The following is a 19,762-nucleotide window of genomic DNA, read 5'->3' as shown; positions in this document are numbered from 1 at the left end:
AAAAGCCGTTTTATTGAGCGTGCTACGCATTTTGGCTGCTGGATGTTATTAACTTACGATACGGCAGTTGCGTGATAAGTCATTGTATTACCAAAAGGCAAAACGTCCATAAGTAAACATTCACCGTCTATACCACAACACAGTACAGATACTCTTTTTCTGACTGAAATTGTTTGCTTGATATTCAGTTCCTTCGGCGGAGTTAAATGCCTCCATATAGTTGTTCGTTGTCTCACTTCTGGTGTAATACGAAAAACACTTTTTTCCTCTCCAGCGACCGTTCAGCTTAAAAATTCATTACCTGACGCTGAAGGAAATCCAAAGCACTGTCCACTCCGTTGGTTTTGTGTACATTGGTTGGTTGATTTGCGAGGAGAGACCAAACTTCGAGGTCATCGGTCCCATCGGATTAGAGAAGGATGGAGAAGGAAGTCGGCTGTGCCCTTTCAAAGGAACCATACGGGCATTTGCCTGAAGCGATTTAGGGAAATCACAGAAAACCTAAATCAGGCTGGCCGGACGCTTCGTCCTTCCGAATGCGAGTCCAGTGTGCTAACCATTGCGCCACGTCGCTCAGTTTTTGTGTACATCAGACAGCATTTCTGGAACCCATAGTAGGCACAGCTTCCAGTGTTTTCTTTCAGTGTTTTGCCATAATTTCATGAAGGACCCATCCCGAAATTTGAGTCAACTGACTAGATAGGAACTAAATGGTAAAGCATCCGTTTCCTTTGCATTCTGTGTCAACTTACCGCATAAGTCACCAGAGATGACAGGTGGTCCCACATTTCACGCATCATCATGAATATTAATACACTCTCTAGGTGATCATCTTATCATTCATTTCATCACAGTTTCACCACCGAAAATAGAAGCTGTTTACTCTCTTTTATTAATATTTTCACCTCCAATCTGTTGTGCTGATTTTGACTGTTTGTGATTTATTTCAAAGTACAAAATATGGTGCAAGCATACCAGATGTTGCTAAAGTGCGCGTCATTTACGACGAAGGCCGAGTTTGGGTTAGTTCTGCGCATCTGACGTCACAAAACGCAATCAGCCAATGAACAGAGAACAGTGTTGCCAGAGTTTGACTGCAGTGCAGAGTACGGACGAGTGTCTTCAGTTTTAAAAACGTTCAGTCATAAATAAAGTAATTGAAGAAAAGCAATGTGTTGATAGCAGACTTTCTTTTATAGAAAGTTTGAAAAAAGCATTCTTTATAACAGTTGCTTCATATTCCATTAATTAATTAAACCAAACAAGCAATAAGCCTCCTAATTCAGGCGATAGCAAGGAAAGGTGTTTGTATCATTCTCACGAACCTCTTCTCAATAAAGAACAGCGGTCATTATTTCCTATTGTACTCCGACGAAACGTGAGTAATTCATAATCATACCAACAGTGTTTGTTCGTATTCTGAGTGACATGTTTAAGTCCTCCAGGAGCTCTCTTGAATGACGAGATGCGTTAGCGTAATGGTTACGCTGTTCAGTTGCTAAGTGAGAGGATTTGAGTTCAAACCTTGTCCGCTGCTTTATATTTTCTGTATTTAAAAACAATATCGAAGTGACTTACTTCATGAATTTTATTCGTTTGAATGAAATTTTTTTGAAATTTCTAGTGCTTCATCTCTTCATTATAATCATAATAAGTTTGCGGTTTTTCTAATTTTGTCCTCCAATGTTTCTTTTTACAGCAATTAAAAACAATGAAAAGGCACATATACAATATTCATGTTATCTGTTTTGTTTGTGTATCTTCTCTTCCACAGTCGCTGTTTTACTATTCATATTGAGATATATTCTTTTGAGACAGTATTAAAAGTATAATTTAGAGCAGAATTTCGGGTCGTACGTTGCCGAGCTACTTGATTGTCGGACACAATTCTTTGCTTCGCTGCTTTGGCAACATCATCATATTCAATGTTTTCGTTGACTGATCTATGTTTTGGCAAGTATTTGCTGTCCGTTGTGACAAACACAAGTTTATTGCGCACTGTGCCTCACTGACAATATATATTTTAGTTTTTTCTATGTTTTATTACTTCCACAATTCAGTTCTGTGTACTTCGCCAACTTTGTTTTAATCAGAACTTTTTAGCAAAAAATCGAAATGACTCTGGTATAAATAAAATTTTATTACAGTCGCAAAAGACGGAATATTTCTCAATATTACATACACCTTTCTGGTACTTAAATTAAATGAGATATTGTTATACATTCTCAACATTATGACAACTAAAATCGACCATACGGAAAGTATACGCTATGGACTTTTACCTCTGCAAACTCTTCAAAATTTTGTTCAATGGTTTACTACATTTAATGCTGCACAATAACTGTGTTGAACATCGAAACAAAATTAAGTCATTTATGGGGGGAAGGTATCAGTCAAGAAGATATGTAAAAATCATATTTTTGGGCCAGATAATTTTTGAGAAATCGAATGATAAGTGTCAAAATAGTCGGAACACTGTGTGTCAGCACAGGCGTGCAGTGCAGTGATGACAAAATCGCGCACAGCGCGGAATGCCGGGAGCACGTCTCTGTAGCAGCGAAAGGGTTAACGCGGCCGTGGTGGCTTAACTTCATAAATTGCGCGCTCCCCCCTCAACATAAGTTTGCGAACTATACTATACCATGACGCTGGTTCTCTTGGCGCGTGCGTCGTTTGCAACCTGACAACGCAGCTATCTCCCGCGTCTGTGTGGGCATGCGCGAGCCGCCTGGATAAAAGTATTGAACGATGGCGTAACACACCTGTGTACGAGTAAGTATAGTAAGTTCATCATCACGCTACGTTCCTGACAATGAAGCCATTTTTGCTTTGAAATCGATAACAAGTAGCCAAAAATCAATAAATACAGCTGGCTGAATGTAAATATATTCATAAAAGAGGATAAAGACTGCTTGTCCTACGTAATAGATCATTTAGCAGCTGACGTCCCAATCTTCTATAACTCTCTGGAAGGATCCATGATTGCTCGTAGAGTCTCTCCGTTGGTTTCACTAATCTGCGAAACAATTTCAACTAATTTCACCACTTTTTCACACAGAAAATGAATTACTGCGGTTGTTTCACACCGACCTGGATTTTCGATTAAGTGAGGCATTTTAAATAATCAAAATAAATGTATTTGGTGTCGAATGCTTTCGTTACTTATTTTCAGAGAACAAACAAGTGTAATAGAGCCATTACTGTTGGTGGTAGGCATTAATGATTTACCGAAATGAAGCAGTTATCTACCAGGACAATCATCTGAAAAACGAATGAAGGAAATCAATACTTAGTCGTATTCTATAAAGCGTAAACCTATCAGAAATATTGAAACTGACTCTAAATGTAGATAAATATCAAAATGTAACAACTGAGTCCCAACTGGCATCCTTATCTCAGGGATTCCTGGAAGTAATAACGTAGATATGTCAAATAGAGTGAACACTTTTACTAGTGAATTAATTTTAGATGGCAAATACTTTTTTTGTAATTTACATGTTATTAGTTCCACCGTTTGCTGACATCTGCTAGTAATGTAAGACACATAAAAATAAATTATTTTCGATCTAGTAAATTGCCAAAATGGTTGCTACCTTTATGACTTATTTTGAACAGAATGGTCACATTAACTCAGTGGCGGGTAGAGCAAATAGTACTCTTGTGGTGCACTGGAGCAATGTCAAAAAGACAGTTTGCTAAACAAAGAAACTGCATTATAAAACTGTGCGACGTACATTAGAATAATTTTCGTGTATGTGGGCTTCATATCAGGCTGGCTAACAGGTGATATTAAGTGAAGGCTGCGTGGCATGACATATATTTGAAGGGCTCGGAGAGATAAAGCCACAAGCCACAACTTTCACGAAATTGAGTTTTTCATGTTGCGGCATTTTTAACAATGTCTTCTTCCCAATGTGTTGAAAAAGTTTTATGTTAGTGCAACTGATGGCAGGCTATGACGGAGTGCAATTCTATGCTATGCCATCTGGTGGTAGTTTCAGAAGATACATAGTCACAAGCCACAGCAGTATGGCAGGTGGGTAAGGAACGTCTGAAGCGTCTTCGGGTCTTCAACTCATATTTGACACATGCAGTAGTAGAAGTGGAAAGCTTTCCCCTTTGGATCCTGACAGTGATGAATCTTGGCATCCACCGACCAGCAGTTCCAGCACAGCTGACGTTTCGGTAAGTATATAAAACGATTTATTTGTGGTGATTAATTTCCTGTGGCTTGTGATTTTGTTTCTCTCAACATTGACAACGCATTTGACAGTCATTCTGTGTGTTAATGATGAAACTTGATGGGCACATTTATATTACTGCTTAATGGTGTAATAATGTAGTTTCAAAGACAAAAGATGTGTAAAAAATATTTTCTCATTAATGCGATTTTATCGAAATTTAATGTTTAGTGTGGCTTATGACTATATCTCATATCTCACGCAAATTCTTAGACTATTTTGCTCTTCATATTATAGCTTGTAGAATAAATGAAGAATCACCTGAAAAACCAAAGCCTCAGAGAAAAGAAAGCGAAATATTGATCAGTGGAAGAAAAATAAAGCAAAATGTCGACAAAATGCTGGTCAGCAGTATAAGTCTTTAAAAACCCACAAGACTGTTCAGACTGCTACTATAGGGAGTCCCTGTACTTTTTAAAATAAATGCTTCACAAAACTGCTTGGAGAGGAAGAAAACATTTTTCATTAAATTGGGGACATAGGAAACTTTAATGCCCAGATTAGTTACCTGATGAGCTGTATGAAAATGGGACCGAAAAAGTGGAGGTTTATTCACTATTTAAATACAAATGGCTTAATATTTTGTATATTTATTTCATTTTGTTCTATTTGTCATAATTTCTTTCAAAGCTATCCAAAAAAGACTTCCAAGAAAATATCATCCAGGGATGTTACATTTTCTTATAATCTGAGGGTATGCGGAATAGAAGTCATGTTCTCCAAGGAAGCTTTCCTAAGGGTCATGGCTTATAGATACAAGCACGAAGAATGAGGAATTTGCAACATCAAATAAAGCAGGGATTTACAGTGCCAAAAGAAGCTGGAAGAGGTTTGTATATTACTCTGTGCTATAAGTTAGGGATGTACTCAAACTAAGTACTACACAAATATTTCTATTAGGAAGAGGATATAAGTTCATCTTTTTTTCTTTCAGGAAAACGTGGAAACTACCCAAATAAATTTCAAGACGAAGCTGTACAAAGTGTTAGAGAATTTCTCAACGCCATACCGAAATATAACAGGCATTACAGTAGGCAACAGAACCCCAACAAAATGTATTTGGATTGTGATCTCACAACTGCTTTCTTATTTCGAGATAAAAACTCAGAATACTTCAAGAAAAAGCAGGTTCCTGCAGTATCTGAAAGTAAATTCAGAGAAATTTTGTATCTCAATTTGACATAGGCTTCAAACTACCAAAAAGCGACACCTGTTCAAAATTTTATGGATTTCTGATTGCAATAAATAACCCAGAATTATGTGCAGAAGAAATCATAGAAAAGAAACAACAATATGAACTGCATCTCAAAAAGGCTGATAGAGGACAAAATATGATTCCATCTTTAACTGCTCAAGCTAAATAAAATTCGAAAGCATGTGATAGCAATGGACATGCAGCAAACGTTCCCCACACCTAAACTAACTGTTGGTCCTGCATTTTACAAGAGGAAAATATGGACAGAAACTGTGGTATCCACAACTGTGTAACAAATTAGGGTTATATGTTTCTGTGAAGCGAGAAAGATCAAGGACGGGGTTCAGATGAGATTGGGAGCTGTTTATTTAAGTACTTGGAGATAACTAATCCTCAGACAAAACATCTCCACATAATCACAGACAACTGCAAGGGTCAGGCACAGAATTGGACTATTATTGCTTTGGAAAGGTCTCTTGTTGCTACCAAAAGATTTGATTCTGTCCAGCATTACTTCCCTGTTGTAGGTCAGACCATGCTACCTTGCAATCGTGATTTTAGTCGCACTGAACGGCATGCAAGAAACAGACGTCCAATAGTGTACACTCCAGATGAATGGGCAGACGTAATAAAATCTGCGAGTCCAAAACATTTCATTGTAACTAAAATGGGAAGAGAAGACTTCAGAACTTTGAAAAGCCTGACGACATTGATCTCAAAATGTACAGAGTCCACGTCTGGAGATCCCCACCACATCAGTGACGCTACTCAATTTGAGTCTGAAGATCCCTTCAGGCTAAGTGTAAAGCGCTCTTATTCAGACATCAGAGCTTTAATGTCAGTGGATATCCGTGTCAAGAAGAAAGGAAGGCTGGTTAAGCCAAATCCATATCAGCTGCCAATAAAGTACAGAAAGCCACTACCAATTACCCAGGAAAAAATTGATGACGTACTGCCTCTTATGCAATACATACATACAGAAAATCAAGATTTCTTTCAGTCAGGTACTGGAAATAACGTGACAATGATGACGTAGAGGAACTTCCTAGATGTAACTGTATCAATGGAAAAGTAATTTATACATCTCAGATACCTGAAATGTATATATTAATGTGTAAAAATTATATTTTCTGCTTGCTGTGTAAGATTATTTAAAAAATCTTACAAATCCATACTTCATGCTTTAAACAATTTTTTGGGAGATATAGTCATAAGCAATCGTTGACTACACCTTAATTGGAATCATTCTAAAATTAATATTTTATAGCATGCAGAGAGTTGACTATGTAACAACATGCTTCGCAAGTATTAAGCAAGTGTTTGGAGTAGAAGTAAGGTTTCTATTTCGTATTAAATATTTTCAGACCTCCGTGGAACTTTAAACTCGCTGTATCTCAAAACTAGTTCGATGTGGCTTATGACTATATCCCTCCGACCCCTTCATTTGTTTTATTCCCTTAAGTTCCCACAAAAAATGGAATTGTCAGATGCTTGTAAAAACACTCCTTTTACCACATTAAAAAATTCGGAAAATGGAATAGTCAGAGAATTTAGCATTTATTACAAGAAAATGTGCCTCATGCAACCCACCTTATGGCTGTGTTTCAAAAATTTATATGCTGTTGATAAGCATGTACTTTAGGTGATTCTTAATTATTATACAAAGACTTTATCACGCCTACTTAGTTTACAGGGATACTAATCAAAAGTGATAGAGTATGATTAACGTCAATTTTCTTACCAAATGTGTTGATCACTTTCCTCAAAGCTCCAGTGCTGAGCATTTGTCTCCTCTGCACAAAGTTTACAATCCAGCTAGCCACAAGGCTAACGGCCCAGGCTACAATGTACGGTAGCGCAGAAAGTATTCCATTCTGTAAGAGAATAGTAAACAGATTGTATGCATCATGAGTATTTACATTACAGAAAGATTAATATTATCAACAGCAAGTTACTTCCAAAACCAGAGTTAAGTTATATTATTATCAAAGGCCAAATGAATCTCTTTTTCTTAAGAAATTTGAGAACAAGGAATCTGAAACTGATTGGTGCACTTATGTTCATTTATACTGCCTGTATATAATACTCCTGCCTGCGTCCACAAATAACTTTTCTGTCAGGTAAAGTGCCCAAGAAGAATCTTAGCCCCCTCAGATAATCAAACAATTTGTCAAATTTTGCGAGTTTGTCAAATTATTTGACTTTGCTTACGTTTTTGTCCAACAGAGGAGGGAGTGAAAGAAATTTCAACGGACAAACAGTTTCGATTTGACAGATAAGTTTGACGGTTTACTCTTGGCTTTGTTAAAGAAAAGCCCATTCCCTGTTAGAATTCTGATGTAGCTCATTTTGAGCGAGAAATAATCAGTGCTGTAGCTCTTCTCGTATCAGTCAAAGATCACATGCCATTATGAAAATGGCAACGTTGTTAAATGTTACGACTTCCCATCATAGTGTAAAAAATTAAAATTCTACACACGTCGTTATAATAGTGTGCTCAGTGTGCAAATTTTTAAACATAATAATTTATTACAGTAGAGAGATATTGCAAAGTTGTAGGTAAGCGTTGAACAACTGGAACAGACTTGTCTTCTTTTGCAGTAGAGGAGCAAAGATATTGTAACAAATTATTATAAGTTGGATCGGCCTACCCTATACCCAGCACGCCCGTGCACGTTCCCACAAGCAGCAGCACATCTTCCCCCATCCCTTCGCTGTTATCCCTCCCCCTCAACACCACAGCCTCCATCTTACCCCCTCCTCCCACAGATTCCTTATACTATCAGACACAGATGCCGTACACAGTCTGGCCTCAGCGGACAGAGACAGTGGTTATGTGTATGTGAAATGTGCTTGTGTGAATGTGTGCATGCTTTCTACTTTATAAGAAGGCCTTTTGGTCTAAAACTTAAGTGCATACAAGTCTTGTTGTTGTGCTTGCCTGTGACTCAAGGTCTCTTCTGCATGATGAGTAGTAATTTACCCTTTTCATAATACTGTCATTAGTTCATCCCAGATTTCTCAGTGTTATATTTAATTTGAAGTCCCTGCGTTTTTCTATCTGTATGTGACAGCTAGTCTCTGATTCAGGTTTTCATCAATAGATAGACTGATTCACAAGGAAAGTTTGTGTATACAGTTTACTACCCCTAAGCTTGACATGTCGTCTAGCCATAGATACTTAGTGCTACCCATGCAAAGCCAAGGTGGGTCACTAGTTTAGGTATAACTACTCCCTCGCATCATGATGATGATGATGATGAGTGCCATACTCCTTTACAGAGCGTAGGGGAGCGACGCGGGAGACCCGCGTCGCCTTACTAGGCAAGGTCCTAGTGGAGGTGGTTTGCTATTGCCTTCCTCCGACCGTAATGGGGATGAATGATGATGATGATGAAGAAGACACAACAACACCCAGTCATCTCGAGGCAGGAAAAATCCCTGACTCCGCTGGGAATCGAACTCGAACCCGGGACACCGTGCTCGGGAAGCGAGAACGCTACCGCGAGACCAAGAGCTGCGGACTTACTAAACGGTAATTGCTGTAACCACAATTCATCTCAGAAAACTTTTTCCTACTAAACTAAATACTGTTACTTGGAAACAAGATTTCAACACTGAATCTAGAACTATGTAAATCAAAATAGTTTTCTATTGGTCAAAATTAAGAAATGCAAGAGGGAAACTGACAGTAAAATTAATTTTTTTTTAGCAAGCACTATAAGCCTATACACTGGCCAAATCTCAGCCTTCAGTACTGCAACCCCAGGCTTCGTGACGATGCAGTATGTTTCACATGCCCTATGAAGATATATTTTACTTTCCCCAAATTTTAGTAGATTTGCTTCTGAACACAGTGCACGTTTTTGTATATAAATCCAGGCAGAGCGATCTATAGGTGGCGACAGCGGCTACAGGCTATAAGCAGGCCTACTATCAAAAACTATCTCAGTGACCACATTTCTACCAAAATTTTTCTTGTTGCTGCTAGTGTACACAGGAATCGCCGCTGTTTACTATTTTTTTGAGAAAAATAAAGCTATCATAAACTATTTGAAGTTAGTTAAATCCAAATTGAACGGTGAGTGAGCAAGCAGACGGCACCAGTGACTACAAAGAGAAGTGGAGGCAGGGAACTAAATTTGCCTCGAACACGGCGGACGTGTGCTCGCCCAACGAAATTTTCAAAAAATGGTTCAAATGGCTCTGAGCACTATGGGACTTAACATCTATGGTCATCAGGCCCCGAGAACTTAGAACTACTTAAACCTAACTAACCTAAGGACATCACAGAATACCCAGCCATCACGAGGCAGAGAAAATCACTGACCCCGCCGGGAATCGAACCCGGAAACCCGGGCGTGGGAAGCGAGAACGTTACCGCACGACCACGAGATGCGGGCTAACGAAATTTTAACTTGGGCGCTGCATACATCTTACGGATGTCCAATTGCATACTTTCTCTCATCTATTGCCTTGGTCATCCATATATAATTATCATCATCTTCACAAGTCTACGTACATGTCGAAATAGGCATTCCAACCGAACTCTTTCTGCTCATTCAGAATTAGGTCTGGACCCGCTTTTTGTCAGTATAAATTTTAGGCTCCTCCAAAAAGTTAAGCTACCGTTCCTTTTGAAACAGAATAGGATGTTCTAATTTTGCTCAAATTTCGTGATTGATCCTCAAGAATATTATGACAACGTTCGCTTTTTTTCTCTTTTGATCATTTCTTTCGCTGTCCGTTCAGTCGTTGTTAACAACTGCGCAAATACAACTCATCAACAGGCTCTAGACTTTGTAACATACTTGATTCCAATTGTTAGTATAAGGTTCTGAAACATCAGTGGGTTTAAGTCCACGGCCGATTTTAATGTTACTTGCCAACGTTGGCGTCTAGGGGACAGTCGCACATATGATGAATAAGCCGGTATACAGTTCTTAATAATAGTTAACAGCAGGCAGGAACGTGGTCAGTGCCGTCAAATACACTACTGGCCATTAAAATTGCTACATCACGAACATGATGTGCCACAGACGCGAAATGTAACCGACAGGAAGAAGATGCTGTGATATGCAAATGATTAGCTTTTCAGAGCATTCACACAAGGTTGGCGCCGGTCGCGATACCTACAACGTGCTGACATGAGGAAAGTTTCCAACCGATTTCTCATACACAAACAGCAGTTGACCGGCGTTTCCTGGTGAAACGTTGTTTTGATGCCTCTTCTAACGAGGAGAAATGCATACCATCACGTTTCCGACTTCGATAAAGGTCGGATTGTAGCCTATCGCGATTGCGGTTTATCGTATCGCGACATTGCTGCTCGCACTGGTCAAGATCTAATGACTGTTAGCAGAATATGGAATCGGTGGGTTCAGGAGGGTAATACGGAAAACCGTTCTGGATCCCAACGACCTCGTATCACTAGCAGTCGAGATAACAGGCATCTTATCCGCATGGCTGTAACGGATCGTGCAGCCACGTCTCAATCCCCGAGTCAACAGATGGGGACGTTTCCAAGACAACCATCTGCACGAACAGTTCGACGACGTTTGCAGCAGCATGAACTATCAGATCGGAGACCATGGCTGCGGTTACCCTTGACGCTGCATCACAAACAGGAGCGCCTGCGACGGTGTATTCAATGATGAACCCACGAATGACAAAACGTCATTTTTTCGGATGAATCCAGGTTCTGTTTACACCATCATGATGGTCGCATCCGTGTTTGGCGACATAGCGATGAACGCACATTGGAAGTGTGTATTCGTCGTCGCCATACTGGCGTATCACCCGTCGTGATAGTATGGGGTGCCAATGGTTACACGTCTCGGTCACCTCTTGTTTGCATTGACGGCACTTTGGACAGCGGACGCTACATTTGAGATGTGTTACGACCAGTGGCACTACCCTTCATTAGATCCCTGCGAAACCGTACATTTCAGAAGGATAATGCACGACCGAATGTTGCAGGTCCTGTACGGGCCTTTCTGGATACAGAAAAACGTGCGACTGCTGCCCTGGGCAGCACATTCTCCAGAACTCTCACCAATTGAAAACGTCTGGTCAATGGTGGTCGAGCAACTGGCTCGTCACAATACGCCAGTCACTTCTCTTAACCAATTGTGGTATCGTGTTGATGCTGCATGGGCAGTTGTACCCGTACAGGCCATCCAAGTAATGTTTGACTCAATGCCCAGGCGTATCAAGGCCGTTATTACGGCCAGAGGTGGTTGTTCGGGGTACTGATTTCTCAGGATCTATGCACCCAATTTGCGTGAAAATGTAATCACTCGTCAGTTCTAGTATAATATATTTGTCCAATGAAAACTCGTGTATCATCCGCATTTCTTCTTGGTGTTGCAATTTTAATGGCCAGTAGTGTAATAATATTTCAAACACGAGCTAGTTGACGTTTAGAATTAAAAATGTTTATTAAAGAGCGTGAAAGCAACATGAAAAGCGACTCTTTCGCAACAGCTAAATGCTAAGCGCACCTGACCACGTTACTATTCAACACCAAAATTATTGTGCATAACTGTGGAAAAATGCGTAATGCTATACAAAGTTATTGTTCACCACGTTGTAAAATTTTACAAGTCCAAGAGTTTCTGCTGAAAATTTAAATTTCACCAGACCAGCAAGCGGTATATGTGCAACTCCAGATGCGATTCTGCAAAAAAGTTACAGTTCCTGTAATAAATGTCGAAACTGCTCTAACTTATCAGAATTCTTGTGTGAAATTTTAAAAATCCACAAAACTGCTATCAGTTATCATTAAACACGATGAAATTCGCATGATTATGGATATCTCTATAGTCTAATTTATTTTGTGATAAAGACAGGGTGTTTATAAATGAATATCGGGATTTTAATGATTTATAATATTTATTACATTATTCGTACAGTTATAAATCATATGTCAAATGAAAGAGCAACTCAAAAAGTTTTACCAGGAACCTTATAAATGTTGAATGTGAACACCATTTGTCACACGGCACATATCAAGTCTATAGCCGAGTTCCGGATAGGCCGCAAGGGGCCCAATGACATGGCTTGCTTTGCATGGCCTCCACGTTCCCCCGACCTAATGCCATGAGATTTTTTCCTTTGGGGCTTTATTAAGAATCGTGTGTACGTGCCTCCGCTACCAGCAGACCTCCCTGAATTAAGAAACCGGATGGAAGCAGCTGTTGCTTCAATCACTGAAGACACACTTATCAACGTTTGGGAGGAACTCGGCTATAGACCTGACGTGTGCCGTGTGACAAATGGTGCTCACATTGAACATTTATAAGGTTCTTGGTAAAACTGTCTGAGTTGCTCTTTCATTTGACATATCATTTATAACTGTAAGTTTAATATAATACACATTATAAATCGTTAAATCCCTGATATTCATTTATAAACACCCTGTACATTGATAGTTATTGGAACGAACATTCCTGTCTATAATTCAAAATGTATTATATTGATAAAAATTGTAAAACTGTATTTCGATAGAGCTGTTCAAACGTTGTGTTTGGAATCTTTGCCTTGTCAAATCGCTTAAGGTATTAAAAACTTATTAAGTCAATTGGTGTTTCTGAATATTACATCTTTAATATCTTAAATACCATGTTGTCTATCGAGAGGGCATTTAGACGCACATTGTCATCTCGTTTCTGTCTTTAATTTGCTGTTTTTTCCTAACTTGAGACCATGATGGTAACATGTAAATGTCGTGTGACTAGGGCCTCCCGTCAGGTAGACCATTAGCCGGGTGCAAGTCTTTCGATTTGGCGGCACTTTGGCGACTTGCGTGTCGGTAGGGATGAAATGATTATGAGTACGGCAACACAACGCCCAGTGCCTGCCCGGAGAAAATCTCCGACCCAACGGGGAATCGAACCCGGGCCCTTAGGATTGACATTCTGTCGCGCTAACCACCTTTTTTTCCCTTCAGTTTTGTTCGTTGTTGCAACCAGCTCTCTGACCGAGCACGCCGAGCTACCGTGGCGGCTTCACTCAGCCACACGGGGCGGACACCATAATGGTAAGGATTTTATGTATTTTGTGGCCGTGAAATGAATTTCTGGCCGCTGACTGCCGCCCTGGCGGTAACTCACACCACCAGCGTCCTGCAACAGCCAAGCGTCCGTATCCTTCCCGCTGATACTGCAAACACTCCAGACTGCCTGCCGCCCTCCTGTCAGCCGGTTTATTTTGTGGCCACCCGCTCCCGCCAACGTAGGGACTGAAAGTGTCGTCTACTGGGCGAAACAAACGACTCCAGTCGTCACCTCCTCACGGGCGATGCTCGCCTGTGTCACCACTTGCACGCACCACACCCTTTCGCCAGTCTAGCTGCATCTACACTGAAGGGCCAAAGAAACTGGTACGCCTGCCTAATATCAAGTAGGGCTCCCGCGAGCACGCAGAGGTGCCGCAACACGACGTGGCATGGACTCACTAATGCCTGAAGTAGCGCTGGAGGGAACTGACACCATGGATCCTCCATAAATCTGGAAGAGTACCAGAGGGTTAAGATCTCTTCTGAACAGCACGTTGTAAGGCATCCCAGATATGCTCAACAATCTTCATGTCTGAAGAGTCTGGTGGCCAGCCGAAGTATTTAAACTCAGAAGAATGTTCCTGGAGCCACTCTGTAGCAATTCTGGATGTGCGGGGTGTTACATTGTCCTTCAGATATTGCCCAAGACCGTCGGAATTCACAATGGATATGAATGGATGCAGGTGATCAGACAGGATGCTTACGTATGTGTCACCTGTCACAGTCGCATCTAGACGTATCAGGGGTTCCCTATCACTCCAACGTACACGTCCCACAGAGTTACAGAGCCTCCACCAGCTTCAACACTCCCCTGCTGAAATGCAACGTCCATGGCTTCGTGAGATTGTCTCCATACCCGTACACGTACATCCACTCGACACAACTCGAAACGAGACTCGTCCGACCCGGCAACATGTTTCCAGTCATCAACAGTCCAATGTCGATGTTGACGCGCCCAGGCGAGGCGTAAAGCTTTGTGCCGTGCAGTCATCAAGGGTATATGAGTGGGCCTTTGGCTCCTAAACTCCGTATCGATGATGTTTCGTGGACTGGTTCGTGCGCTGACACTTGTTGATAGCCCAGCTTTGATATCTGCAGCAATTTCCGGTAACACTCCCCTGCTGAAATGCAACGTCCATGGCTTCATGAGATTGTCTCCATACCAGTACACGTACATCCACTCGATACAACTCGAAACGAGACTCGTCCGACCCGGCAACATGTTTCCAGTCATCAACAGTCCAATGTCGATGTTGACGGGCCCAGGCGAGGCGTAAAGCTTTGTGTCGTGCAGTTATGAAGGGTATATGAGTGGGCCTTTGGCTCCTAAACTCCGTATCGATGATGTTTCGTGGAATGGTTCGTACGCTGACACTTGTTGATGGCCCAGCTTTGATATCTGCAGCAATTTCCGGTAAGGTTGCCCTTCTGTCACGTTGTACGATTCTCTTCAGTCGTCGTTGGTTCCGTTCTTGCAGGATATTTTTCAAGCCGCAGCGATGTCGGAGATTTGATGTTTTACCGAATTCCTGATATTCACGGTAAACTCGTGAAATGGTTAGACGGGAAAATCCCCAATTCATCGCCATCTCCGCGATGCTGTGTCCCATCGCTCGTGCACCGATTATAACACCACGGGGTAACCGCGTGGTCTAGGCGTCTGCTCCGCGTGGCTTCCCCCCTCGGAGGTTCGAGTCCTCCCTCGGGCATGTGTGCGTGTGTGTGTGTGTCGTCCTTAGCGTAAGTTACTTTAAGTTAGATTAAATGCGTCAGCAGCTCGTGGTCTCTCGGTATCTTTCTCGCTTCCCGAGCACGGGGTCCCACGTTAAATTCCCGGAGAAGTCAAGGATTTTCACCTCCCTCGAGATGAATGGGTGTTGGGATGTCGTCTTAATGACGATCATTCATCCCCATTACTGTCGGAGAAAGGCAATGGCAAACCACCTCCGCAATGACCTTGCCTAGTACGGCGGTGCGGGTCAAGGAGAATGGGACATCATCAGATTAAATAGTGTGTAAGCTTAGGGATCGGTGACCTCAGCAGATTGGTCCCATACGTCCTTACCACAAATTTCCAAATTTCGATGTAACAACTGCGCCACACACTTGTCTTATATAGGCGTTACCGACCTCAGTGCCGTATCCTGCCTGTTTACATATCTCTGTATTTGAATACGCATGCCTATACCAATTTCTTTGGCGCTCCAGTGTATATACACTACTGGCCATTAAAATTGCTACACCAAGAAGAAATGCAGATGATAAACGGGTATTCATTGGACAAATATATTATACTATATCTGATATGTGATTACATTTTCACGCAATTTGGGTGCATATATCCTGAGAAATCAGTACCCTGAACAACCACCTCTGGCCGTAATAAAGGCCTTTAGACACCTGGGCATTAGACTTGGGCACTGTTTCTATGTTTCGATACAGTGTATCGATACGTGGAACTGTTTGAGTGTTTCGGAACGGCTACGGTTCACTGCTTCGAAACAGTGGTGTTTCATTCCGCCCCTGTTTCGGATAACTGGACCAGATTCGGTCTCGTGCCAGACACAGAAACTGTATCGTTGTTTCAAAATAAGGCTGTTTCAGTCCACATGTGCTTGTAACGGACTGATTGTATCGAAACAGTGATGTTTCATTCCCCTCTGTGTCGGCACAGGTACTGAAAACATTTAACATACCATTTCATGAAACACTTTCAGGAGTCACTGGTGCCGACATGAGCAACAATTTGCAGTCGGGTGCACCCAGTGCCTTCTATCGCCCCCGGTAGGGCCTCCTCCACAACTCGGATGACACCCCCGGCAAGCAGACAGAGTGAACACTGGCCTTCTTCCCCGACCTTTCCGCTTTAGTACACCATCGCAGGAGCTTCTGTCTGTGATGCAGCGTCAAGGGTAACCTCAGCCAAGGTCTCCGAGCTGATAGTCCATGCTGCTGCAAACGTCGTCGAACTGTTCCTGCAGATGGTTGTTGTTTTGCAAACGTCCCCATCTGTTGACTCGGGGATCGAGACGTGGCTGCACGATCCGTTACAGCCATGCGAATAAGATGCCTGTCATCTCGACTTCTAGTGATACGAGGCCGTCGGGATCCAGCACGGCGTTCGGTATTACCCTCCTGAACCCGCCGATTCCATATTCTGCTAACAGTCATTGGATCTCGACCAACGCGAGCAGCAATAATACGATAAACCGCATTCGCGATAGGCTACAATCCGACCTTTGTCAAAGTCGGAAACGTGATGGTACGTATTTCCCTTTCTCACAAGAGGCATCACAACAACGTTGCACCAGGCAACGCCGGTCAGCTGCTGTTTGTGTATGAGAAATCGGTTGGAAACGTTCCTCATGTCGGCTTGTTGCAGCTGTCGCCACCGGCGCCACCTTTGTGTGAATGCTCTGAAAAGCTATCCATTTGCATATCACAGCATCTTCTTCCTGTCGGTTAAATTTCGTGTCTGCAGCACGTCAACTTCGTGGTGTAGCAATTTTCATGGACAGTTTTAGTGTATATATGTAATATCTCATCTAGTACTGCTTTCTTTTAATTTCTTAATAGGTAACACGTTAGTAAACGTAGTGATAGGAAGGGAAACAGATTCGAGTTTCATGTTCTGTCGACAGGGGCGTCATTTGAGTTGAAGCACAAGCCCGGATTTAGGAAGTAAATCAGTCGTGTTATTTTCATAGGATTCAGAGTAACCATCCCGACTGAGAAGGTCTACGGTACATTTAAATCAAAATGGTCGCCCGGGGATTAGAGCCGCCGTCCATACCAGAGCGAGTCCATTGTTTTACACAAAGCGTCGACGCGACTGTCGCTATCAGAATACAGATTTGAATTACAAACACGGTACCAGAATTGCGCACTCGCAGGTTCAAACGGTTCAAGTGGCTCTGAGCACTATGGGACTCAACATCTGAGGTCATCAGTCCTCTAGAACTTAGAACTACTTAAACCTAACTAACATAAGGACTTCATACACATCCATGCTCGAGGCAGGATTCGAACCTGCGACCGTAGCGGTCGCGTGGTTTCAAAGTGAATCGCCTAGAACCGCTCGGTCACACCGGCAGGCTCACTCGCAGGTTCTCTAAGACTATTTCCACTAGCAGTTATCTTGAATTGTATTAGATAGTGTTACTTACTGCGGTGATGTTTAACTTCAGAACGTTACTGAAGTACGTAGGTATCTCAGTTAGCAGTGTGTAGGATCCCCAGTTCTGCGCCATGTGGGTTAACCCGAGGGCGATGAAAGGGATGGAAGTGAAAAGAGAGACCCACGGCGTCGGTAATTTCTGAAAACATAGTCCAAAGCTGTACCCAGCTAATGAAGCAAACATAATATATACAATCACTTGAGTAGGATATGTTCTACGGTACCTTCTCGTCCTGTGAGACACACTTTACTGATTCTTCAATGTAGGACAGTTCTTGCGGGGACATGTATCTGTGTTTGGCGGGAGAGTCTGCTCCGAAGAAGAAGACGAGCACCCCCCAGATGATGGACAGCCCTCCAAACATGTAGAAGATGGAGGGCCAGCCTGCCGCGCTCTGGGCCAGGACTCCGGACACCACAGTCGCTATCACCGTGCCCATCTGGCCACCTAGTGGACAGGAACAAAACCAGTTAGTCAATGTACAGTTGTTACCTGACAACTCACACGGTGGCAGCACCGTCGTGTTTGCCACTGAGAAACTCGTATGGCAGTAGAAGAGCGTTAACAACCCGGCATTCTTACAAGTAGACAACTGTCACAGGCTACACATTTGTACAACAGTGCCTTTAAATGTGCCTCTAGGTCATTGTTACAATGAAAACGGAAAACGATTATTCATGTTAGTAGGGGAAGGCAGGGCAAGACGGTGAGATTGGGTAAGACGGGGAAGGGCTATAATCTAGTTAGAGTGCTGCCATCTGTGGATACCTACGTCAACATCATCAATACACAGGTCCCAGTGTGTTGACATTGCTGAACCTTAGTTTCGCGTTGGTTTCTATGAGCTTTTCAAGGTACGTACAATTGTTGTACTGATTTGCAATGTTTTACACCTTTCGAGGTCCTAAAACATGTTTCGTGAACATTTGTCCAGATTTTATATATAGCACTGAGTAGTACGCCTTATTAACACTAAACTGCTATGTCAGTAGTCAATGTTCACTAAATAGTGTTCATCTAGGCGTAAAATAAGCTGACAGCTATTTGTCCAACCATTACGTTCTTATCGTCTCATGTGTTTACCTCGCTGCGCGTTTTGAACACGTACATGAGACGTTGAAGTTTATTGTGCAAAGCGTTCAGTCATTCAGCTACAATGTCCACAGCAGTGAACGGGTTTCGGAAAACAGGCACTTGGCCTGTAAACAGAAACGTGTTTCAAGAAAGTGATTACCTTCCCTGTTCACCTACAGACATACATCAAGCTCACACATCTGAAGTTACAGAAACGGAAGACCAAATACCAGAGATGTTCTCATGACATCAAACACCTGAACAATTAACAACTGACCATCAAGCCTCTGTTTCGTCTAACTTTCAGGTTACCAGCCCTGAAATGGTGTTAGCTATTCCAAAGGTGGATAAAAAAAAAAACAAAAGGAAACCATCTAACATGCGTGGAAAGCCAGTTGTTTTAACGGAATCGCCATATAGGAGTGAACTATCTGAAGAAATTAAACGAAAAGGAGTCCCCAAACATGCTGCATGTAACCGAAAACTCTTCTCACACAAGTATAATAAACCTGGGATAACACCAAAAGGACATAATGACAACGAAAAAGTGACGAAAGTTACTGACGTTTAAACCACCCCTTCATGCTCAAGAGATAATAAACTGAGGTCGAATGACAATGAGGAAGATAGTGAAGAATGTTTATACTGCTATAACTTCTCTGAAGGACGCAGGATACGGTGTATTTGCTGCGGACGCTGGGCCCACGACACTTGTGCAGGAATAAAAAGTAATGATGACGATGCTGTCCACACTTGTGTACTATGTGAAAGTAAGATGCCTAAATAAAACGTAATACCTGAGTCTACAATTCCCAGAACCACGTTTCGAAACTTTATCGTCACATGATTTCGTTATTCCAGTCCTTATTTAAGCTTTAGAGAAGAATTCATGCAAGTTCCCCATCCTACGCCGCATATGGGGCAAGACGGGAATTGGTAGTATATGTTTCAAATCGAGATATTTCTATCTAAATGTAACACGTTTGCAGGTTTCTTTGCATGCTATTGTAATTCA

General features: G+C 42.0%; 1 protein-coding gene across 4 annotated transcripts in view; it reads right to left on the bottom strand.

The window, feature by feature from the left end:
* LOC126314797 (putative inorganic phosphate cotransporter) overlaps window positions 1-19,762 on the bottom strand; it is a 239,165-nt gene that overhangs the window by 113,893 nt on the left and 105,510 nt on the right. For all 4 annotated transcript variants that reach the window (XM_049992445.1, XM_049992443.1, XM_049992446.1 and 1 more), the window contains 3 exons: window positions 17,897-18,120; window positions 17,662-17,811; window positions 7,178-7,310 (listed from right to left, as the gene is read on the bottom strand). In XM_049992445.1, the coding sequence (XP_049848402.1) occupies window positions 7,178-7,310; window positions 17,662-17,811; window positions 17,897-18,120 (507 nt within the window). The remainder of the gene's footprint in view (window positions 1-7,177; window positions 7,311-17,661; window positions 17,812-17,896; window positions 18,121-19,762) is intronic.

The sequence above is a fragment of the Schistocerca gregaria genome, chromosome 1 (genome assembly GCF_023897955.1).
Source record: "Schistocerca gregaria isolate iqSchGreg1 chromosome 1, iqSchGreg1.2, whole genome shotgun sequence".
NCBI classification, from domain to species: domain Eukaryota; kingdom Metazoa; phylum Arthropoda; class Insecta; order Orthoptera; family Acrididae; genus Schistocerca; species Schistocerca gregaria.
The sequence above is the reverse complement of the archived record's forward strand: the minus strand, read 5'-3'. Positions and strand labels throughout refer to the sequence as shown.